Source organism: Anabrus simplex, chromosome 8, assembly GCF_040414725.1.
Source record: "Anabrus simplex isolate iqAnaSimp1 chromosome 8, ASM4041472v1, whole genome shotgun sequence".
In the NCBI taxonomy this organism is placed as follows: domain Eukaryota; kingdom Metazoa; phylum Arthropoda; class Insecta; order Orthoptera; family Tettigoniidae; genus Anabrus; species Anabrus simplex.
The window spans coordinates 49,185,344-49,211,725 of record NC_090272.1 but is presented as its reverse complement, the minus strand read 5'-3'; the positions used below and the strand labels follow the sequence as shown (position 1 = coordinate 49,211,725).

The 26,382-nt window shown below is 43.2% G+C and overlaps 1 protein-coding gene across 1 annotated transcript in view; it reads left to right on the top strand.

Annotated features, from left to right (window-relative positions):
• LOC136878748 (zinc finger CCCH domain-containing protein 13) overlaps positions 1-26,382 on the top strand; it is a 468,202-nt gene that overhangs the window by 404,639 nt on the left and 37,181 nt on the right. The window contains exon 2 of the mRNA XM_067152206.2: positions 3,430-3,669. Within this exon, the coding sequence (XP_067008307.2) occupies positions 3,444-3,669 (226 nt within the window). The 5' untranslated portion in view covers positions 3,430-3,443. The remainder of the gene's footprint in view (positions 1-3,429; positions 3,670-26,382) is intronic.

Below are 26,382 nucleotides of genomic sequence, written 5' to 3'. Positions count from 1 at the left end.
CTGAAAAATGTAATTTAAAAAATAAGGATATTACCTCAGTTCCTAGGTAAGAGAACTGGAAAATGCATATCCTTTCTTTCTCTACATCTTAATAATGAAAAATGAAATGAAATGGTGTATGGCTTTTAGTACTGGGATGTCCGTGGACAGGTTCGGTTCACCAGATGCAAGTCTTTTGATTTGACGCCTATAGGCGACCTGCGCGTCGTGATGAGGATGCAGTGATGATGAAGATGACACATACACCCAGCCTACGAGTTACATCCCTCGCCGGGAATAGAACCCTCACCCATTAATACTAGTGGATTCGGCTTCTTAAAGCTACTTAATTATTATTACTGTTGTTGGCATACTGTATGCGTGTCACGCAGTTTCAACAGACCTTAGGTAAACTAGTGACCAATAATGTTGAGTCAAGATGTGAGTAATTTTTCAATAACAACTCAGAGTCCAGGATGACACATCCTCATGCAGTTTCAAAGTAAAATGTGTAGAAGATGGAGGGTTGTGATGGAGTTCAGCTCACAGAGGAATGCAGATTGAATGCTGAAAGCCATAACAACCTCTAATGTATATGTATGTATTTTTTTACTGTTTATTCACAGCATGCCTCATTACATGACAGTAATACTACATGCTTTGAGTTAATCATATCGCAAATTTAACTTAATTTTCCAATTACATTTGAGATACTCTCATAATTCGATGGCTGTTATGATGTACATACATTAATAATGTAGACAAAACTATAAGGTAGGGGGTCCAAATTCCGTCCCCGCACCTAACTTCGTTTCCCTAGAGATTTCCAGTTTGCACAGTTGGTACCTAATGTTTAGCCGCGCGCACACCCGCAGCCTCATCCCGTTGTCTTGTTGTGAGAGTTGGTTGTGTGCACCATGTTTAGTTTTCGTGTAAAAGGAGGATTAATTTTTAATTCGCTGAGCTGAGTAAGTGCGGTATTCAATGTAAGAGCCTGCTATTCCTGTGTACGAATTACCGGACTGCATTTCAGTTGTGCGGTGTAGTTACTGGCGTGTAATCGCTACAGTAAGGTGGTTGGCGTGAGTTACTGTAGCGGACATTATAATATATCAGGGAATGTTCGTACTTTCGTCCCTCTTCATTTTATTTATGAAGTATATTATTATTATTATTATCAGATGACAAAACGCAAGCAGTGGGATAAGAAGGCAATGAAAAAGGCTGTTAAGGCTGTGAGGGACAAGATAATGGGTAACAAACGTGCAAGTAAAGCGTTTGACATCCCACGAGCAACGCTGAAAGACTATGTTAAAAAAAGAATACCAAGAAAACATTTTCCATAAGTGGCCATCAAGTAACTGATTATAGGTAAAGTGTTTGATAAGGTTAGGAAGGGAAAATATATTCAGATTAATTGTACTTTTCATCAATTTGGTGGGGGACGAAATTACGAACACATTTTGATAGTTTAGTTTTTGCAATGTTTATGTAAAATATTGACTAAGTTACGTTATATCAGTTTCATTGTCAACTTGCTCGTAAATGGAAAATATATTCAGTGAAATGAAATAGCGTATGGGTTTTAGTGTGCGAGGATATGTTTGGCTCGCCAGGTGCAGGTCTTTTGATTTGACTCCCATAGGCGACCTGCGCGTCGTGATGAAGATGAAATGATTATGAAGACGACACATACACCCAGCCCCCGTGCCAGCGAAATTAACCAATGATGGTTAAAATTCTCGACCCTACCGGAAATCGAACCCGGGACCCCTGTGGCCAAAGGCCAGCACGCAAACCATTTAGCCATGGAGACGGACAATATATTCAGTAATATCTCTAAATACACCAATTTCTAGTCTTGTCCATGTTATTTTTGAATTTCTACAAGTAAAAATCTGCTAAGGGGACGAAATATGGCCCCTTTACGTTATCCTTTTTCACAAATGTTCAAATACCATTGAGTTCGTGGAAGGTTATTGGTTAAAATAAGGTTTACTAACACAGTAATTTTCTTCACTGGCTTTTCTCTGAACCTAAAATATATTTAATTAAAACGCTTTTTTCTCTCTCAAGTAATTCACAATGAAATAATAAAGGGTCCACATTGATCACTGGCATTGCATAGAACAATGTAAAATTTTGAAACGATGAAAATAATTGTCCATAACCCATTACCATTGCTGTGAAATTTGGCATTAAATAAATATGTTGGGAAAGTATATTACACTGGGAAAAAAATATTTTGTTACTGAACCCTTCATTGTTTGTCCCATTCGCTCTGCCATTTTCTTAAGCTTTCACCTCTCAATTCCTAAATCAAAACACTTTTAGGAATTTTGCTGTAACACTCGCTAATTTCACGGTCGTGGGCAGCTTCCTTGATCCGCGAGTTCGTTAGCGTAGTTCCCAGAGTGGGTCTTAATCCAGGTGAACTCGATGTTCCACTTGTTACATGCAAGAATCTTCGCTTTCATCTTGATTTGGTAAATAAGGTACTTGTAGTTATTACATTTTAATGTGTCTATTGTTATTGTACTGTCAGTGATACGAAGGTTGGAACTTAAATAGTGGCAACACTGCTGTGGAGACGCTATGCAACGGAATCTAATATTGTCGCTAATAGCACACCTTGGTTACATACGTACCTTACCTCAGAGCAAATGGACTCGCCCTTTCCACATCACCTGCGTGCGCAAAAGCGAAAGAGCCACAGTCACTTGTGAGCTAGCAGTCTAACGTAACGTTGTCACTATGTTCTTCAAACAGGAACAACGGAGTTGGATCAAGATTGAATGTGCCAGAGGTCGTACAGCACGACAGTGTTCATCAAGGTCTTCAAGAGGCTTGCGGTGAATCTGCACTGCCTTACAGAACAGTGGCACGTTGGGTAAAAGCCTTCAACGATGGTCGGCAAACTGTGGCGGACATTCATCGGGCAGGTCGTCCTATGAGTGAAGAAGAAGTGCATGATGCTCTTGCTGCGTTACTGGACAGTGATCAAACCAGACGATTCGTGAGCATTCGCTTCAGAACTGTTGCATAGATTCGACACTCAGTAGACCGCTCCATTCACACCATCATCAAAACAGGTTCTGCTGAAGGTATACTACGACTTCCACATCGCTGGCAACGGGTTGTACTCAACGCTGGTGACTACATTGAAGGACAGTAAAGGTTGCTAACATGTAACTCTTTTGTATCTGTTGTAAATAAATAGTTGCCACTATTTAAGTTCCAACCTTCGTATTTTCCTTTAATACCAATGTTTCAAGTGATTCAAGTGCGTTCAGAATTGCCAACTGTATGTAGGTATTTATTTATGTGTGCATGCATGTCATTATGATATTATTATTATTATTATTATTATTATTATTATTATTATTATTATTATTATTATTATTATTATTATTATTATTATTATTATTATTATTATTATTATTATTGCAGGTCGTGACGTCACCATGACGACGCCCGTGCTCCTCTTACTTGTGGTGAGCCTGTTGGCCACCCACATCCAAGCCAATGACGACAGTCTGAAGAGCGCCTTGGAGGCGATCTCACGTCGTCAAAGAGACCTCGCCACTTCTGGAGGAAGTGGCTACTTCGCCGGCCTTAGTCAATACCGATTCCCTCAGCGGGAAGCAGAGGAAGAGCTTGCATTTCTGACGCCCGCCAGGGAGTTCGCAGGTACTGTAAACAGAACATTTCATCGGAGTAAGAACTGCACCCTGAGGGACCCTATTGTGAAGCAATCTGGTAGCACTAAAAATACAATCCACACAAGGGAATTCAAACGTCTCCAATCACTCGAGTATGCCTAGAGACACGCATTCCGAGCACTTTCGTTTGCAGAAATACACAAGGGGAAACGATATCTCCAGTCTACCCCTTACTGTGTTACGTTTCGATCTCTCTATGCTTAGTCTGGTAGCCATGACTGTAGAGGCTTGAATTCGGGTGATAGCGATTTTCAATACCAGGGTAGGAAGCCGTGGAAATATTTTCCCTTGGTTTCCTATTTCACACCATACAAATGCCAGCCTACTGCATTCCCTGACCTACCTCTTCTACATGCCAGCACCGTGGAGCCAAAAACCAGTAATCGACATTAAACCGCAAGCATTCAATGACTCTAGCTTGAATAGCTCTTCACTCATGGAAATATTATGCTAATTTACCCAGTAAACACCTAATTAATTATACTATATATTTAATTTTTATAAAAGCGTAGGCTATGTATGCTATGAATAGGAAAATATAAATAATTTCAAGCGACATGAGTCATCCTTAAAACAGTACACCAGACCGTAGGGGTAGTGGTATATATTTTACTAAATATAGAAATCTCCGAGAGCGAATCTAATTAAAATATTAAATACCTTTTCAATTTATTTTACTGAGCGAAAGTGGTACACGACTGTTTTATTTGTCCGTACCGGGCGAGTCGGCCGTGCGTCCAGGGGCGCACAGCTGTGAGCTTGCATCCGGGAGATAGTGGGTTCGAACCCCACTGTCGGTAGCCCTAAAGATGGTTTTCCGTGGTTTTGCATTTTCACACCAGGCAAATGCTGGGGCTGTACCTTAATTAAGGGCACGGCCGCTTCCTTCCAAGTCCTAGGCCTTTCCTCTCCCATCGTCGCCATAAGACCTATCTGTGTCAGTGCGCCGTAAAGCCAATTATATTTGTCCGTTGCGTCGAATGCAAGTCTTCCAGTACATACAAAGTTCTAGATTCCTCTAGAAGAAAAATATTTTTACACTGTCTTCATACTTTATCTTCACCCTAATGGAATGTCTTTCCCCCCAGTGCCTTCTTAAGTGGTCCAAACATGTGCTAATCGCTAAGGACGCGGTCTGGTAAATATGGTGGATGTAGAAGACATATAAAATGCGGTTATTAGTTGGACGGACAGTATGGAACTGAGCATTGCTGTGGAAAATATGCTTCGTTGTAGCAATTCGGCACTTGTAGAATTTCAATGTTTCACACCGTCAGTACTCAAAAATCTAATAACAGATTACTGCTGCTCTGAAGTGGAGCGGCCATTGTTACAATAGTACTTTGCTGGTATTTGCTTGTCTGCGCGGTGCTGCTGTGGCTATAGGCACTGTGCGTGCATCAGGAAATCGTACTGGCGGCGCCGCTCAGTGGCTTGATTCGTAATTAAATGGAGGAGGGTGTGAAGCGGCAGCCATGTGCGACACAGAAATTGATTGATGGAGAGCGAAATGTTTTACGGAGCACGGACCCTTGTCCAGCGTGACTTGCAGAATTTTGTAAACCGGTAGCTGCGGTTTGCACTATATAAACGGTTACGTCTCAAAACTCACGAGTTTCAAAACTCACGGGCTAAAATTAGTTACAGATAGTTTCAAAACTCACGACTACAAACTGGTAGCTAAAGTAAACATTCCAATGAGTCTCAAAACTCACGAATCCGGACAGCAGGTGCTTGGGATGACCGCAGGAGGGATGAGGTGCGCGGTGACTCACGCTTCCCTTTACGACAGGCGGGGAATACTGTGGATGTTATTCTGCCACCCCAACCCACAGGGGAAAAGTAATGGCTGGTGAATGAAAGAGCCCGAGGTGTATTATTATTATTATTATTATTATTATTATTATTATTATTATTATTATTATTATTATTATTATTAAAATAATTTGCAGTTGCCTTAAAGCTAATATAATGCATTTTTTACCTTTCACATAAATTTATAATAATGACGTGTGGCCTCCGGGGAGGTCTGATGCAGGTCTTTAGAGATGACGCCGTATAGATGACCTACACGTCTGTGAGGATGAGGCTCTATAGATGAAGTCTAATGCTGAAGACGGCACAAACACCCAGTTCCCGAGCCATGGGAATAAACTAATGAAAGTTCAAAATCTCCTACCCGACCGGAAACCGAACCCATGACCCCCTACCTAACAATTTATGCATGCAGCCGACGGCATGAAATTACAGTAGGTAGGTATTGCCTGCTGTCAGTTGGTAGTACTGGGTAGTACTGGGTTTTAGTTCCATTATGCGGCCAGAAGGTGGTTTTTACTTCAATAAGGGATTTTATGTAGACATATTTAAAAAAGGCGTATTTCTATTTTTCGTAAGAGTTCATCTATTTGTTTATTTCAATAGATAATCTACCCGACATACTTAAACCGTAAGAAATTATTCATGACGCATCCGTTTATTCTGTGCGATATAAATGAATGTTATTTGAAACACATTCGATAATTTAAATTGATTATTCATTCATTTATTTAAATAATCGGATGGAAGTTATTCGATTATTAAAAGTATTCCATTATCCCATCACTAACAGGGTGGACATTTATCCATTCAAAGAACTGAGCCTGTTCGTGAGTTTTGAGACTGGCCCAGGTAGAGAAACCTGTTCTTACTAATCCTCTTCCTGGAATTCGTGAGTGTTGAAACTCGTGAGTTTTGAGACTCGTGAGTTTTGAGACTACACGATATAAACAATGATAACACTTCCTCCAAGAGAGATACACCTCTAGTCTGGGGAAGACAAAGTTCCACATTGGCTACAAAGAAAAATTAGAGACCTGTTCCTGACAAAAGTTTAGAACACTCTGCGTCACCTCGCCGATAGCCGACTGACGTCCCTCACGCTTATATAGGTTGGAGGCTCGCGTGTACTGAATCCAGCACTTACCGGAAGGGAGCGTCCACCGTGTTCTCAGCGGAGGCCATGGTCTGCCACAGGAGGGTCACCCCTCTCCGTGCTACAAGCTTTATCAAATTTAAGTACAAGCCAATTATTGATGGAGAAGAATGCAGAAGAGCTCCGCGCCCGTGGCACAACGTGTAGTGGACCACGGAACTGTCTGTATGTACGTAGGTGGATCAAAAGGTTAGTTGCACTAACGCGCCGCAGCAGCGCGCTGTGTGTCGCAAACGTGGGCACAGCGGAGAAAGGGACAGACACTGCCCACACGTCTGTTACGCAGGTCGCTGTGGTGTCTCGTCTAGTATTGTGTGAATAGCGGCCAAATGCAATGGCGCGTCAACTGGACGTTCACGCCAAATATGAGGTGCGTGCGACAATCCGATTCCTATGGGCCAAAAGGAAGAATTGCACGGACATTCATCGTGAAATTAGTGCTGTGTATGGGGAGCGGGCCATTTCCCAACAAGGTATCGTAAAGTGGTGTCAGCAATTCGAAGCCGGACGCACGGATATCACGGACAACCATCGCGAAGGCAGGCCCGCAACGTCCAGGACCCGTGCAAAGGTCAACAGTGTGAATGCGATCATTAGATAGAACCGGCGCATTAAACTGAGAGAAATCGCGACGCAGCTGAACATGTCGTATGGCAGTGTGTTCGCCATTGTTCACAAGGACCTTGGATATCGTAAGCTGTGTCAAAGATGGGTCCCAGGTCTTCTCACCGATGAGCACAAGGGACAACGTTTCCAATCCTCCCTGGCATTTTTGCAACGCTATGCCGCAGACGGCAACGGATTTCTGCGGCGAATCGTCACAGGCGACGGAACGTGGGTCCACCACTTCACCCTCCGAAACGAAGCGAACATCAATGGAAGGGTGCACCTCTTATCACCACAACGAAAGAAGGTCAAGGTTCAACCTTCAGCCGGTAAGATTATGGCGACAGTGTTCTTTGACATGGAGGGTTTGCTGCACGTGGAATTCATGCCGAAAGGAACGACGATCAACGCGGCGTCGTATTGTCAAACGTTGCACCGGTTGCGTAAAGGGATTAAAGAGAAGCGCCGGGGGAAATTGAGCGCCGGTGTGATTTTGTTGCACGATAACGCAACACCTCACAAGGTCCGCCAAACGAGAGAACTGTGTAATAAATGGCCATAACTGGGAAGTGCAACTTATTTTCTGATCTGCCCTTACAAGGAACAAACGAAAGGTCTTGCAGGAAATGATGCACTGCCAGGATAGCTGCAGCGGTCTCCGTGACGTTGATGAGGGCTGAATCCTGGAATTCCTGCGCCCAGGCTTGTTGATACCTCGGCATGACTGCAGCGATGGACCACGGGGAAGTGTCGGCGAAGATCTCTACCGGATGGCGCCCTGGTAGCATATGCCGAGGTGTCGCGACGAAATCTTGAATGGCTAGACGTCGGGCCCAGAAGAATTCACCTGAGAGTTAATGAACATTCCATCCCCTTCACTTCGAATGTTAGAAGCTTAAAATAGAACTGAAGTAGAGCGTCATTGAAAAAATGTAAGTAATTATGTATTGGGATCGGTAGAGGATTCATTATTATAAGAATAATGTGTAAATGTAACAATGGAATTTCCTGAAAGACCAAATACAGATCGCGTAACTGTATTGAGACTTTTAGGTAAGGGGGAGCAGTCATATTTAGAAAATAGTTTTTTTATGATTGGGCACTAGGAACTTCCGTCGAGAATGGTTTTAGGGAAGACAAGCTCATACTTTGGCTTGTAATAAGCACATAGAATAGCATGGATATTTCCTTGTTGACAGATCCCCATATTGTAGGCGTTGGCTTAGGAAATACATACTATGGAAACGAGATAGAACCAGAGTCTATTCGAAATAATGAAAAAATACACGGTGCTAAAGTAGTTCGCTTGTTTGATTATCCTTAAATCACAACCATGGCTTTGTGGTAGTCCAGGTGCCATTGTCCTCAACCATGGAAAAGCTGAGAGGATAGTGGAAATAAAGGAAGTTTTAATTCCAGAGGTGTACTTGGACCTGAGGTTCAATCAGCCTACACCAAAAATGAGTACCAGGTTAACTCCTATGGGTAAAGGCTGGCGGACGTAGAGCTAACCACTTTACCGCACCACGATGTTACGGATAGTGGAAGCCTCTACCTTCTACACCTCCAAGGGACTGATTTTGATTATGCTTGTTGTTTAAAGGATTCTAACATCTAAAGTCAGCGACCCTCAAAAGGACTGTACGGAGGTGATTTTGCCTTATTTTATTTTATATCAGACTAGAGAATTTTACCTTTGTAAATATGTTTTCCGGTGGTGTGAAACAGGCATAAGCTAAGTAAATATGCAAATAAATATATACATAAATAAAATAACAATACAGCTGGCAATTTCAGCGGTATTAACAATATTGCGCTTTTATCGAACTCTAAGAGGGAGAAGTTCCCTGCTCCAAAACTATTACAGGAACCTCTCGATCTGACAGACTAACGAAATCCATCGGGGTCTGTTGAATCGCGAGATTTCTATACCTAGAATCTTATGCAACTAATATTACCCTTTAATCGTTAACTTCTACACCGAGGGAGTTGGCTTCGTGGTTTGAGTCGCGTAGCTGTGAGCTTGTATTTAGGATATAGTGGGTTGCAACCCCACTGCCGGCAGCTCTGAAGATAGTTTTCCATAGTTTCCCATTTCCACAACAGCCAAAGAAGATATATGATGTATTCTGAATATCAGTTTAGGATACGCTTTGCGTTAATAGTGGCTGTATTCTGACAAATACAGGATTTCAAAATGTTAATTGTAAACAAGTCCACCTCTGTGGTGTAGTGGTTAGCGTGATCAGCTGCCAATCCCGAAGGCCCGGGTTGGATTCCCGGCTCTGCCACGAAATTAGAAAAGTGGTATGAGGGCTGTAACGAGGTCTACTCATCCTCGGGATGTCAACTGTATAGAGAAGGGTTCGATTCACTCCTTAGCCATCCTCGAAGTGGTTTTCCGTGGTTCCCAATTCACCTCCAGGCAAATGCCCGGATGGTACCTAACTTAAGGCCACGGCCGCTTCCTTCCCTCTTCCTAGTCTATCCCTTCCAATCTTCCCATCCCCGGGTGAGTCCGCCTAGGTGAGGTACTGGTCCTCCTTCACGGTTGTATCCCCAACCCAAAGTCTCACGCTCCAGAACACTGCCCTTGAGGCGGTAGAGGTAGAGTCCTGGGAAGAAACCACCCCGGATTAAATAAATATAAACATTGTATACAAACAACACAATTAAATAGTTTATCTAAATATAGGTGTTCATGATCTTATGTTCAATTACTGTTGATAACTCTACGGATTATTTCAAGAGAGTCGATTTCTTTATTGTGTACATACCGTACATATCAACGTAACATGTATGTGTAATCGATTTCCTTTCCACAGCAAGCGTACACGAATGAGGTCGCTACGTACGTCATCAATATCCCATATCAACATCAGGAACGTGCTTCAGGCTTACCGCAGCACGCAAATGAAACATAGTAACAAATGATTCTACATATGTATCAACATGCATTGAGAATCCCCTTCATTACTTCCACAAGCAAATCGCCTCCGGATCAACCAAGTCATTCGACGCTAGTGTCCTGCGGGCCTGTAAAGATCCGCGGGGAGATGTAAATAAAATAAACGCATGAGCTAAAGTAACCTCTGAATACAGTACATACTTTCCAAAATGTTCAACTCAAATGATAATGATAAAAGCAGAACATACTTTCTCAATATTTTTCATAATCCCATGTGTTGTTTTAACAGTTCTAGCTACCGAGCTCGATAGCTGCAGTCGCTTAAGTGCGGCCAGTATCCAGTATTCGGGAGATAGTAGGTTCGGACCCCACTGTCGGCAGCCCTGAAAATGGCTTTCCGTGGTTTCCTATTTTCACACCAGGCAAATGCTGGGGCTGTACCTTAATTAAGGCCACGGCCGCTTCCTCCCCACTCCTAGCCCTTTCCTGTCCCATCGTCGCCGTAAGACATAGCTGTGTCGGTGCGACGTAAAACAACTAACAAAACAGTTCTAGCAGTGTCATGTCTAATTATTTTTCATCGCCGGTGATGCATAAAAGCCCCATGAGCTTGCCTCTTACCCGGAGGACCCGAATTCGATTCCTGGCCTGGTCAGAGACTTTTACTTAGGTATGAGGTCTATTTCGAGGTCCATCAACCCCTCGTGAGAATTTTAAATTTCCTTTACGTCGTACCGACACAGATAGGTCCTATTGCGACGATAGAATAGGAGATGCCTTGGACTGGGAAGGAAGTGATCGTGACCCTAATTAAGGTGCATCCCCAGCGTTTGTCTGGTATGAAAATGGGAAACCACGGAGAACCATGTTCAGGGCTGCCGACAGTGGGGTTCGAACCCACTATCCCCCGAATGAAAGCTCACGGCTGCGCGACGCTAACCGCAGTCCTCGTGAGAACTGAGGAGCTATCTGATGGTTAGACAGCGACCGCGGTCTAGGAAGCCGAGAATAACGACCGAGAGGATTCGTTGCGCTGACCATGGGCCATCTCGTAATTGGGCTGGGCAACGATCTCTTGGTAGCCCAGGGCCAATCCAGAGCTGCAACGCTACGGGGTAATTTTAAAATGTTTCTTTTACTTATAAACTATACTTAACTTATTTAAACGTTGCCACGATCATCATCATCATCTGTTTACCCTCCAGGTTCGGTTTTTCCCTCGGACTTAGCGAGGGATCCCACCTCTACCGCCTCAAGGGCAGTGTCCTTGAGCTTCAGACGCTTGGTCGGGGGATACAACTGAGGAGTATGACCAGTACCTCGCCCAGGCGGCCTCACCTGCTATGCTGAACAGGGGACTTGTGGAGGGATGGGAAGATTGGAAGGGATAGGCAAGGAAGAGGGAAGGAAGCGGCCGTGGCCTTAAGTTAGGTACCATCCCGGCATTCGCCTGGAGGAGAAGTGGGAAACCACGGAAAACCACTTCCAGGATGGCTGAGGTGGGAATCGAACCCACCTCTACTCAGTTGACCTCCCGAGGCTGAGTGGACCCCGTTCCAGCCCTCGTACCACTTTTCAAATTTCGTGGCATAGCCTGGAATCGAACCCGGGCCTCCGGGGGTGGCAGCTAATCACGCTAGCCACTACACCACAGAGGCGGACCCGTTGCCACGATAATGTTTCTAAATATACATACGACGTAAATGTTCAAAAATTATATCCTTAACTAGAGCATATATCCATTAAAATTCTGAATTCCGTTTGATTTGTGTCCCCTTACACTTAAAATTTTACCATTTTTCTTATGACAAAAATTGCATAAATATATGGGACCTTGGATTCCAAACATCACTGCTCTATTATTTACGCTTTCTGAGAAAAGGGTACTTAAACCTCGAAGAGTATCATTCTGAGGAATACCACTGCACGGGTGATTACAAAGTATTTCATTAGAAAGCTCGAGACTGTATTCAGCGTTCACTTCAACTTCCAATGATAACTTTTACCTTCTTCTCTCCTGCGTTGTGAACTTTACCAGGTCTTCAACTGATTTTTCAGCTGCAGAGAATTATTGAGTATCGATTATGTTTAAGATATCTTGAGTGCACCAATCTTGAAGCCCGAATTCTTTATTGAACCTCCCTAGCTTGTCATCACTAAATATAATTGCAAACTAAGTTACAATTTTAACGCAGGGCTGAGTGGCTCAGAGGGTTAAGGGGCTGGCCTTCTGACCCCAACTTGGCAGGTTCGATCCTAGCTCAGTCCGGTGGTATTTGAAGGTGCTCAAATACGCCAGCCTCATGTTGGTAGATTTACTGGCACGTAAAAGAACTGCTGCGGGACTAAATTCCGGCACCTCGGCGTTTTCGAAAAACCGTAAAAGTAGTTAGTGGGACGTAAAGCAAAATAACATTATTATTATTTATTATTATTATTATTATTATTATTATTATTATTATTATTATTATTATTATTATTATTATTATTATTACAATTTTAACGACTGCACTTGTAGGCTAAGAATGAGCAACGCGCAACGCCAGAAACACCACGTACCAGTAGATGAAGGCACAAACGTACAACACGTGCAGTGGCGGATACTGATTCTTAGACAAGCTGATTACGGTGAAAATGCACTTCAGACTAGAGTAAACAAATAGTAAATTACGAGATATTACTGTTAATAATGTTATTGGCTTTACGTCCCCCTAACTATTTTTACGGTTTTCGGAGACACATTGGTGATGGAATATTGTCCCGCGGGAGTTTCTTTTACGTGCCAGTAAATCTACCGACACGAGGCTGACGTATTTGAGCACTTTCAAATACCATTGGACTGAGCCAGGATCGAACCTGCCGAGTTGGGTTCAGAAGGCCAGCGCCTCGACCGTCTGAGCCACGCAGCCCGGCAGATTTTACTTGTAATTATATTCATTACATTGCAAAGCAAAGCAAAGTCACCTCCGTACAGGCCATGAAGGCCCTTGGAGGAGTGGAAGGTAAAGGCTTTCACCATTGTTAACCTCGGCACGTGATGGGGTAGAGTGGTTAGCTCTAAGCCCGGCCGCCTTTACCCCCAGGAATTAACCTGGTACTCATTTTGGTGTAGGCTGAGTGAACCTCAGGGCCATATGCACCTCCGGAAGTGGAAATCTCGTTTCTTAAATTTTACGACTTCCTGACGGGGATTCGAACCGACGTCCTTCCGGAGGAATCGAGCACACCTTTACCGCCTCGGCCAGGCAGCCCCTTTCATTACATTGCAATTATTTCAATAAAATCTGGATTTATTTCAGTTAAAGTTAACTCAGCTTTTCCAACAAATATTCAGTCGTAGGGACGTATATTTCATTTTTGAAAAGCCTACCTCGTGGCCATGATCATTAAAGCGCAATGTCTCAATTGTTCTCACACTGTGGTTAGCCGGTTCAAGTCCCACTGGAGGAAAAAATCGCTATCAGAATTTTGGCCGGCACAGTGCTAAAAGTTTAGATTTAATTGTCCAAACCTCTCCGCAGGGTTCATATAAAGTGAGAGAATATGGCGCTGTCGAAAGTGATTTGTCCGTCGGATGGAGGCGTTAAGCATTGAGCAGAACCCTAGACAGGTGTAGACTACGTAACGACACCGTGTTTCACCCCCTTATGGTTACGGTGGTTGTAATTATTGTTTTAAGAGGAAGTGCCAATGGGTCACCATCCTCTATTAACATTAATAAAAGGGAAGAGGTCCGACACTTCGGAAAATGAAGGTATCTGACAAAGAAAGACAAAGGCCACGAAGAGCGAGAAGATGTCTCTAGTCCTCGCACAACTAATACCGTCGTGGTCCGGAAACAACAAGAGTTGACCAACAGAGATCGGATAGGAAAGACTAAAGTGAAGAGCCTCGCACAAGTAAGTGGAAGCAATGCCAGACTCAGCTAGGCTAACCGTGGGCGCCAAACCACGACCCCAATTTGCAAACACCTGGTCTCCCTTTTACTCGCCTCTTGCGACACGCAGGGAATACTGTGGACGTTATTATATCTCCCCAATCCACAGGGGGAGTTCCACATTCTCCCTACCACACCATCATCAACTCACATCCAGGTGCGAATGTCGCTCATGGGAGTCAAATAGAAACACGCGCACCAGGTGAGTCGAACATATCGTCAGACACACCCGGCACTAAACTCAATACGCTAAATAAATAAAAATTTGTAGAAGCAGTTGCTCATACAAATTAGTAGAAGGCTGGGCTGAGAGTGGCTCAGACGGTGCTCAAATACATCAGCCTCGTGTCGGTAGATTTACTGGCCCTAAGAGAACTCCTGCGAGACTAAATTCCGGCACCTGGGCGTCTCCGAAAACCATAGAAGTAGTTAGTGGGACGTAAAGCAAATGCATTATTATTATTATTATTATTATTATTATTATTATTATTATTATTATTATTAATTCATGTATCTATTTCTAGCCGAATGCTGCTATTGTAAGGCAGACCCTCCGATGAGGGTGGGCGGCACCTGCCATGTGTAGGTAACTGCGTGTTATTGTGGAGGAGGATAGTATTATGTGTGGTGTGTGAGTTGCAGGGATGTTGGGGACAGCACAAATACTGAGCCATTGGAATTAACCAATTAAATTTAAAGTCCCCGGCCCGGCCGGGAATTGAACCCGGGTCCCTCTGAACCGAACGTCAGTACGCTGACTATTAAGCCAACGAGTTGATTATTATTATTATTATTATTATTATTATTATTATTATTATTATTATTATTATTGTTGTTGTTATAAAACTAGTAGAAGCGAGCGTAGCCAAAACTATAATAGCAAATAATCTTAATTTCACGTAATTAGCAACTAAGAAAGGTTGGAATACATCTACAGAGTTAGGCGTTGAATGTGCCATGAGGACTTTTCGACTGGAACTTCGCCGCTACCCGACATGTTTACGATACGAGAGAGAGATGGACGAATGAACACTGAACTTCAGCAATGTCATATCTTGTAGTCTGTGCGAAAATCAACAACGACTTGTGGCTCTTGAACCAACAAATGTCCATGCATACATTGAAGCAGAAGGGGAGCAGGCACGCTACCCGCACACCACGGGGTTGGCTCAAATCTCAGGAAACTACAGTAAGCTAACATTGATTAGTTACTTCAATAAGGGACGTGGAAAGATATATGCGCTGGACATTTGAATTTCATATGGTACTTGGGATGTGATTTGGCTAATGAAATATCGGCCTCTGTGGTGTAGAGGTTAGTGAAATTAGCTGCCATCCCCTGAGGCCGGGGTTCGATTCCCGGCTCTGCCACGAAATATAAAAAGTCGTGCAGGGAGTCGAAGGGGTCAACTCAGCTCAGGGCTGCATTCAGAAAAACACGATCATAAAGAAACGGAAACTAGTTTCTTTGTTTAATCTGCGGAAGAAGGCTTACTGCATAGAGTTTTATGATGCAAATAAGTTTGTTTATTTATTTAATAGCGCGCAAATGTGCAAATAAGTTTAAGGAGCGTATATCGAGTGTTCTGAAATAGTATAATATAGTGTTGTGATAGTGTACCATTCTGTATGTAATAATAAAGTGCGGTAATACTTAACAAATCAGTGTGCTACAGTACTACGTACATCAATCTGGATAGCTGAGCATCATGCGTAGGCGGATACAAGTTTTTTTCCTAGTTGTTTTACGTCGCACCGACACAGATAGGTTTTACGGCGACGATGGGACAGGAAAGGGCTAGGAGTGGGAAGGAAGCGGCCGTGGCCTTAATTGAGGTACAGCCCCAGCATTTGCCTGGTGTGAAAATAGGAAACCACCAGGGCTGCCGACAGTGGGGTTCGAACCTACTATCTCCCGAATACTGGATACTGGCCGCACTTAAGCGACTGCAGCTATCGAGCTCGGTGCGGATACAAGTAAGCTTTAAATAGTATTTAAAATGCTGTTTACTCTTTTAAGGCAAAAACTCTATGTTATATGTAATGCGGAAACTTGTCTAATTAGGAAATTTATTTTTGATCCCTTGCGATTCCACTTTGAGTAAGTTTTACTATAGTATTATTGGGGCCATTTTTGTCAAGCTATTAGAATAAAAACCATGATTTCGTTTCAAACGCGCTATTGTCCCGGGAAATCAAAAATATAAGGATCGGCTACCATTTTTAATAACAATGCAGAACTGATAAGGGTTTGAAAGACTCTAGATTCTGTAAATGAAATGAAATGTCATATGGCTTTTAGTGCCGGGATATTCCACGATGTGTTCGGCTCGCCAGGTGCAGGTATTTCTATTTGACACCCGTAGGCGACTTGCGCGTCGTGATGAATATGAAATGATGATGAAGACAACACATACACCCAGCCCCCGTGCCATTGGAATTGACCGACTAAGGTTAAAATCCCCGACCCGGCCGGGAATCGAACCCGGGACCCTCTGAACCGAAGGCCAGGACGCTGACCGTTCAGCCAACGAGTCGGACTCTAGATTCTGTATTGAAAGGGGAGTGTGAGAATGAAAATATAAGGGTAACTGGAAAAATAGTATAGCTGATACTAATGCTTGTACTGGGAAGTTTTCTAGTGATGATTCTGTTGATATAATATTCTTTGTATTAGTTATATGAGTTATTAAGGGGATAAAGGATAATAAGTTGATTTCTAATTCCATTCAAACATACAACTAACACTAAATTGGTTGAAAATAGAATGTTTGCAGGATTATTAAGGATTTCGGACGCACTTCAAATGCATCTATGCTCGTTTTTTGTCATTGGCCTTCAGCTGTCCATAACTGACAGCCATAGAAGAATACTGAAAATACCAAGACACAAACCAGAAGTTACTTTGTGTTTTCACTGACTGTTCACACCAGATCGGTCGTAGTTTCTGCATTGCAATTTTTTCAAGAGCAATTCCCTTTCTGATCCTTTGTTCGCAGCTGCTAGTATTCCCCTTCAAGGAGCCAAGATAAACCAATTGTAAGTTATAAACCGCTGTCAAATGAAAACCGAACACCTGACATAACACACATTCCGCGCGAAAGGTGGCAACACTGTTGTTACGTATCGATACTGCCATCGCTGTGGTAGGAGAACTGCGTAGTGACAACTCACAGGTGCACGTTGGGTTATGTCTTTGTTGGTGCGCGGCCTGCTCCAGTGTGTTCGTCCAGCTGTAGAAAAGGAGGCAAGCAAAGAAGAGCAGAGAAGTGTGGTTCGTTTTCTGGTGGCTGAGGTTGCTGGAGTACGTGAAACTCATCGTCGCATGTCTGCTGTGTATTGCATATCCATGACGAGTGTGTACGAGAAAGGCGCACGTCACTGCCCAGGACAGGTCCAACGACCCTTTACTCCTGATGTGATATGATGGATTGATGCCGTTATCTGGAAAAACCGACGAATCACGAAGGAAGAAATTCGTGTTCAGGTTGGCATTAGCCATGGCTACGTGCATGTCATTATCAAGGATCACTTGATTTTCCGCATAATTTGCGCGCAGTGTGTTCCGCATCAACTGATGGAGGGATAAAAGATTGACACAATGGCGTCATATCTGAGTCATCTGCAGCGGTACCATGCGTTTCTGTCCCGGACAGTCACATTTCGAGCCTGAGAGCAAACGGCAATGCCAGCAAGGGGAACATCACAATTCTACCCCGCCAGAGAAATCCAAAGCTGTTCACACAAATTCCCGTGAGTCGAGCGTGGAATCATAATCAGTGCGCAGCGCTATGAAGGCACTTTGCAGAAACTGCGAGACGCCATAACGTTTAAACGTCCTGGAATGCTGCTGGACGGAGTCATCCTGTTGTATGATTATGTTCACCCCTTCATTCCTATTATAAAGTGCAAGAGTGTGTGCGGTTGTGGATCCGTCAGGGACCTACCTTTCTCTACAAAACTGGAATTGATCGTCTCGTCTCCCAGTGGTATGGATGTATTAACGCTTTTGATAATTACTTTTGAATAAAACTATTCCATGATCATGTTGTAGCGGGTGTTCGGTTTTCATTTGACTGCCCCTTACTTCGCCTACTGTACAATATCATTTTATAATTTTACATTCTGTTCAAGGTTAAACTCCGTGGTGTAGGAGTAGCGTGTCTGCCTCTTGCCCGGAGGCCCCGGGTTCTATTCCTGGCCAGGTCAGGGATTTTTACTTGGACCTGAGGGCTGGTTCGAGGTCCACTTAGCCTACTTGATTAGAATTGAGGAGCTATCTGACGGTGAGATAGCGGCCCCGGTCTAGAAATCCAAGAATAACGGCCGAGAGGATTCGTCGTGCTGACCACACAACACCTCGTAATCTGCAGGCCTTCGGGCTGAGCAGCGGTCGCTTGGTAGGCCAAGGCCCTCCAACGGCTGTTGTGCCATGGGTTTTGGATGGGGGTTCCAAGGTTAAAATATACCAAACAGCCGAGGTAGATAGGCAGACAGGTACGATACATTATCTCTAGTGTCAGTATAACAAATCTCCCAGGAAAGGGGCTTCATAGCTTTCCTTTCCATTCGCTGAGGTGGAGAAGTGAGCTTTTGCCCTCCAAACAGACCGGCGAGCCTTAAAGTGGATTTTTTAATTATCATTCACAATCCACTCGGAAATGTTGTAGGATCTATGCTCATTAAACAGTTCTCGCTAAGTTCCATAACAAATAATGGCTTCTGGCATCATAGCATAGAAATGTATATGCCTGGTACTTACAAAGCTTCTCGAACAATCTATTCAGTAAGTCTATTATATTGCACTAACAAGGGTTCGAGATATATATATATAACGAGAAATGAGAGACTTGGCTTTCAACCGAAGGCCAGCAACTGGACGTCGAGAGCCGTAGATACAATAGGGGTATACAAAAATTGTTTCTGCGGATGTCTATTACAAGTTGCTTTACGTTGTACCGACAGAGCTAGGTCTTATGGCGAGGATGGGACAGGAAGGAACTAGAAGTGGGAGGGAAGTGGCCGTGACCTTAGTTAAGGTACAGCCTGCTGTGAAAATGAGAAACCACGGAAAACCATATTCAGGGCTGCCGACAGTGCGGCTCGAATCCACTGCTCTTCTCTAGTCGAGTTCGCCGACAAAAGGCAAGGATATCGCTGTGTAAAATAAAATGTCTGTCTGTCTGTCTGTCTGTCTGTCTGTCTGTCTGTCTGTCTGTCTGTCTGTCTGTCTGTCTGTCTTCCAAATCGGCATCACTCTTATACCGTTGAGAGGAAATACATGAAATGTTTTACATAAAATCTCAGAGGTGACTATCGCATCACTAACTAAATCTATATATATATAAAAGTCATTGTATGTATGTGGGTGGGTGGGTGGGTGGGTTTGTACCACATCTCCTCCCAAACCATTGGAGCGATTTCAACCATATTTGATACACTTATGACTTGGTATCAGGAGACAAACCGCGTGGGGGTAAGACATCCCAAACACCCCTGGGGGGGGGGGCGGCGAGGGGGGTCATATATAAAAATAAATGAAAATAGTGTCGAATCCATACTTTACGGGGTCGCTGAGGTGAATAGTGACACTCTAATTTTTTTAAAGTCCAAGTTCAGCCCCCCTTTGGGGTGGGGGAGAGGGGGGAGTGATATATACAAATAATCGAAAATAATGTCGAATACATAGTTTTCGGGGTCGCCAAAGTGAATAGCGACACTCCGGATTTTTAGTATCAGGAGACAAACCACGTGGGGGTAAGACACGCCAGGAACCCTTAGGGGCGGGGGGCGAGGGGGGTTCATAAATAAAAATAAACGAAAATAGTGTCGAATCCACACTTTTCGGGGTCGCTGAGATGAATAGTGACACTCCGATATTTTTGAAAGTCCAAGTTCAGCCCCCTTTGGGGTGGGGGCGAGGGAGGAGTGATATATACAAATAATCGAAAATAGTGTCAAATACATAGTTTCCGGGGTCGCCAAAGTGAATAGCGACACTCTGGATTTTTGGTATCAGGAGACAAATCACGTGGGGGTAAGACACCCCAGGAACCCTTAGCGGCGGGGGGCGAGGGGGGTCATATATAAAAGTAAATGAAAATAGTGTCGAATCCATACTTTTCGGGGTCACTGAGATGAATAGTGACACTCCAATTTTTTTAAAGTCCAAGTTCAGCCCCCTTGCCCCCTATGAGGTGGGGGCGAGGGGGGAGTGATATATACAAATAATCGAAAATAATGTCGAATACATAGTTTTCGGGTTCGCCAAAGTAAATAGCGACAATCCGGATTTTCAGTATCAGGAGACAAACCACGTGGGGGTAAGACACGCCAGGAACCCTTAGAGGCGGGGGGCGAGGGGGTCATAAATAAAAATAAACGAAAATAGTGTCGAATCCACACTTTTCGGGGTCGCTGAGATGAATAGTGACACTCCGATTTTTTCAAAAGTCCAAGTTCAGCCCCCTTTTAGGGTGGGGGCGAGGGGGGAGTGATATATACAAATAATCGAAATTAGTGTCAAATACATAGTTTTCGGGTTCGCCAAAGTGAATAGCGACAATCCGGATTTTCAGTATCAGGTGACAAACCACGTGGGGGTAAGACACGCCAGGAACCCTTAGGGGCGGGGGGCGAGGGGGGTCATATATAAAAGTAAATGAAAATAGTGTCGAATCCATACTTTTCGGGGTCACTGAGGTGAATAGTGACACTCCAATTTTTTTAAAGTCCAAGTTCAGCCCCCTTGCCCCCTATGAGGTGGGGGCGAGGGGGGAGTGATATATACAAATAATCGAAAATAGTGTAAAATACATAGTTTTCGGGGTCGCCAAAGTGAATAGCGACACTCCGGATTTTTTGTATCAGGAGACAAATCACTTGGGGGTAAGACACCCCAGGAACCCTTAGCGGCGGGGGCGAGGGTGGTCATATATAAAAGTAAATGAAAATAGTGTCGAATCCATACTTTTTGGGGTCACTGAGATGAATAGTGACACTCCAATTTTTTTAAAGTCCAAGTTCAGCCCCCTTGCCCCCTTTGAGGTGGGGGTGAGGGGGGAGTGATATATACAAATAATCGAAAATAATGTCGAACACATAGTTGTCGGGGTCGCCAAAGTGAATAGCGACAATCCGGATTTTCAGTATCAGAAGACAAACCACGTGGGGGTAAGACACGCCAGGAACCCTTAGGGGCGGGGGGCGAGGGGGTTCATAAATAAAAATAAACGAAAATAGTGTCGAATCCACACTTTTCGGGGTCGCTGAGATGAATAGTGACACTCCGATTTTTTTAAAAGTCCAAGTTCAGCCCCCTTTTAGGGTGGGGGCGAGGGGGGAGTGATATATACAAATAATCGAAAATAGTGTAAAATACATAGTTTTCGGGGTCGCCAAAGTGAATAGCGACACTCCGGATTTTTTGTATAAGGAGACAAATCACTTGGGGGTAAGACACCCCAGGAACCCTTAGCGGCGGGGGGCGAGGGTGGTCATATATAAAAGTAAATGAAAATAGTGTCGAATCCATACTTTTTGGGGTCACTGAGATGAATAGTGACACTCCAATTTTTTTAAAGTCCAAGTTCAGCCCCCTTGCCCCCTTTGAGGTGGGGGTGAGGGGGGAGTGATATATACAAATAATCGAAAATAATGTCGAACACATAGTTTTCGGGTTCGCCAAAGTGAATAGCGACAATCCGGATTTTCAGTATCAGAAGACAAACCACGTGGGGGTAAGACACGCCAGGAACCCTTAGGGGCGGGGGGCGAGGGGGTTCATAAATAAAAATAAACGAAAATAGTGTCGAATCCACACTTTTCGGGGTCGCTGAGATGAATAGTGACACTCCGATTTTTTTAAAAGTCCAAGTTCAGCCCCCCTTTCAGGATGGAGGCGAGGGGGGAGTGATATATACAAATAATCGAAAATAATGTCGAATACATAGTTTTCGGGTTCGCCAAAGTGAATAGCGACAATCCAGATTCAGTATCAGGTGACAAACCACGTGGGGGTGAGACACGCCAGGAACCCTTAGGGGCGGGGGCGAGGGGGATCAAAAATAAAAATAAACGAAAATAGTGTCGAATCCACACTTTTCGGGGTCGCTGAGATGAATAGTGACACTCCGATTTTTTTAAAAGTCCAAGTTCAGCCTCTTTTTAGGGTGGGGGCGAGGGGGGAGTGATATATACAAATAATCGAAAATAGTGTCAAATACATAGTTTTCGGGGTCGCCAAGGTGAATAGCGACACTCCGAATTTTTGGTATCAGGAGACAAACTACGTGGGGGTAAGACACCCCAGGAACCCTTAGGGGTGAGGGGCGAGGGTTGTCATATATAAAAGTAAACGAAAATACTGTCGAATCCATACTTTTCGCGGTCGCTGAGATGAATAGTTACACTCCGAATTTTTTAAAAGTCCAAGTTCAGCCCCCTTTGGGGTGGGGGCGAGGGGAGAGTGATATATGCACATAATCGAAAATAGTGTCGAGTCCATACTTTTCGTGATCGCTTAGGTGAATAGTGACATCCCGGGAATTTTTAAATTCCAAGTTCAACCCCCTTTAGGGTGGGGTACAAGGGGGGAGTGATGTATAAAAATAATCGAAAAGAATGTCGAGTACTCTTCGGGGTCGCTGAGATGAATACTGACACTCCGGATTTTTACTATCAGGAGACAAACCACTTGGGTTAGGGCACCCCAGGAACCCATAGGGGCGGGGGGCGATGGGGTGAGATATAATAATCATCGAAAGTAGTGTCGAATGCATACTTTTGGGGTCGGTTAGATGAATAGTGACACCCCGGGATTTTTTTAAGTCCAAGTTCATCCCCCTTTGGGGCGGGGAGCAAGGGGGGTGAGATATATAAATAATAGTATTTAGTGTCAAATATACAGTTTTCGGGGTCGCCGAGGTGAATAGTAACACTCCGGAATTTTAATATCGGTAGACAAACCACGTGGGAATAAGACACCCCAGGAACCATTAGGGGTGGGGGGCGGGGAGCTTGAGATATGAAAATCATCAAAGTAGTGTCGAATACATACTTTTTGGGGTTGCTGAGATTGTGACTTCCCCTCTCGGAGAACAATCATCGAACGAGAAATGCAACCATTCAAGCTAAGGGCGCCAATCTTTAAGTTGAGGACTTAAGATAAAAATTTATAATCAAGCTTGGACGGACTCTTATCACAGGGGTGGGGTGATAGTACACTAATCATTAAGCAGGAGAATTAGAAATCAAAAGGCTAATTAAGGCAGATTGATTAAAGTGAACTAGAAAAATACTATTTATTATATTGAATATAAATGACGACGGTTTAACGAGAACTGAATTTAAAATAGAAAATGAATTTAACAAAAAATTGAATGACTCTACTTCGCGAAAACTTGCAATATCTTTAACTCGCTTGCTCACCATGTAGTCTTGTTCTGCTGGTCCTTGGAAAGCTTCCATCCTTGTAGCTGGAACATCACCGGTCGTCTTTGAGATCTCTTCATCTGCAGCTAAGTACCATTCCTACCTTGCAAATTGCACCCACCACTAATTGGAAGATGACTTCAAAACTAACACTCCCTATTATGCTTTATCCCATATATTGGAGATAAGCCCTAAGTCATAGTTAGAAGAACCACCTTGGGTTATATGGAGAGCATACTCAATTAAGAATCCTTCCAACTGTACTGAAAATGTTCTCTGAAGTTTCATTTCTATCTAGATTAATACTGCCTATTGACTTAGACTGGTTCAAACCGGTCTTGTAGCCGAGCTGTACGTACTTCCTGATGAGAGTGGCTATACACCCCTCATTCAGAATTTCTAAGTATCGAGACGAAGAATCAAGTAGATAATCAAGTAGAATAATGTAGAATAATATCGATCAGAATCACGTAGAAGTCTCGTAGAAGATCCGTAGAAGATGAAGCCAAGAGCTCCAACACGCCCTTTTATAACCTTCTCTCGCGCTAATTACAGGTCGCTACACGTGGTCCAATCAGATGACACGTCTCTCCCCACTCTAGATATTAGAGTTGACGGGTCTTAACCATTATATCAACTGTTCTTCTATTAGTCCTTTCACTCAGTATCCATGGCAACATGACGCTCCTTTGAAAATATAGGTGGTGAGCAGTTTGAATAATTCTGGTCGAAATACGGTAGCTTACGTTAGAACGCTTGAACACGTGCTCGCTTTTCCCAGAACTTGATGTCTAAATTTGTCCTTCCTTCTTCCTCGGTGATGTGGCAAGATAGAGGAAATCTACTGCAAGTTAATTTTAAACGAATGTCGCAAGAATCTAAGTGAATATTAGGATATTCAGCCCTCGTTTACAAGTCGTAGTTACAAAGTAATGAAATGATAGTGAGCAGATGATTAAACATGAATTATAATACAATTACATACCAAAATTATCATGACGTTAAATTCCTGAATTAATTACACATAATAAAATTAACATAATTACACTGTAACGTCTGGAACGTTAAATACGCCCCCATGAGTTCTTAACAAATATCACATGAGTTGAGAACTCACACACTTACTCCCACATTGACTTGAAATACCTCTATTACCTGCCCATTACGAGCGACATTATTTTCATACCATTAATTATTTCTCACTGTTTCCATATCTCTCTTAGACTGCTTACCATTGCGAATGTCTGTTATTTCAGTTCATCTTGAGGTTTAGATGCTAAATTATGCCCAACATGAGCAACTTTTCACTTTTGTAAAAAACAAGATTATCCTAGAGAATATAACATAATATATATACAATTCAGATTACAGACTCTGCCGAGTGTCTATTTGTCCTTTTACTCCCCATCTCTCCGACATTCTTTGCTAGATAGCAGTAAAACGTTCTCTTCCAATCTTTTATATTAGAACCATGGAAAACAAATGATACAAACAATTTACACTTTTACCACTCTTTCGAATGTTTCAACCCTATCTTGAAGCAGGATGCAATACACTTCACACGAATACCCACGTGATTTAAGCTCACGGTAAAATTATTGCAAGTTAGAAATGCACATACGGGAAAATTAATTATTTGCCGTCGTCAGCTTTAATTAGCCTTCTGTAACATCTCAGAAAACAAATATATAAAATTTCATGGCCTCACATACGGAAAACAGATGATCTATCGTCAATGAACGAGCGTAAATCTACCGCCACACAAACACCTCCCTTGTTTACAAACACAACTAGGAAATACCACCACAATTGAGACGTAAACTTATTCCGCTCGTAGTCTGACATAACAAGTAGCAACTTCCCCGAGTTACTGACCTATATCTCACAATCCGGTTCAGCCACCTCACACGACAGGTATCTCCGTAAACTACTAATGTTATATGAACCATTCATTACGCTCTCGCCATCCGCTAACTTGTAAGCACAGGGTCCTAGTTTTCTATGTACTTTATAAGGGCCTTGATATAAAAGAAAAAATTTCTTTGTTACCTTATCCTCACTATTTGACAACATCGGAACTCTCACCAAAACCATATCACCTACCTCAAAGTTATCCAGTACCTTTCGTTTCTGCTGCCTTTTACGTTTATCTCCAGATTTAATCAGGTTCTCCCGTGCCAGTCGGACGTAAAATTCAGCATCACGAGGTGGTTCCTCAGGCAAACCTAACACTCTCACTACAAATCGTCTGAAAAAATTACATACACCAATATACGATCTGAGCTCTTTAATATTTCTAGGTGTCGTAGTATTCAATATTTTTTCAATTCTTGTGCTCTCAGGCGTCACTCCCATTGCCGATACACGGTGCCCCCAAAAAGTCACCTCTCGTCTACTGAAAACACATTTGTCAAGTTTCAGAGTAAAACCAGCATACTCTAATTTAGAAAAAACCCTCTGCAAGTGGTCCAAGTGCTCTTCAAAGGTACTAGATCCTATAACCAAATCATCGATATAAATAGTAGCATAATCTCCAGTATCATCTCCCAAGGCAATACTTAGTGCGCGAATAAGAGCTGCCGAACTCGTACGGGTCCCAAAAGGAACACGCCTAAATTGGTACAAACTATGCTTATAGCTGAAAGCAGTGAGAGGCCTGTCTTCTGATCTTAAACTATCTGCCAAAAACTACTCCTAAGATCTAACGTAGAAAACCAACTCTTACCCTGAAAATTCTGTATCAACTCTTCAATGGTTTGTGATCTCAACTGATCAGCCCCAATACGTCTGTTCATCTCCCTATTATGCTTTAGTTTGTTCTAACTGT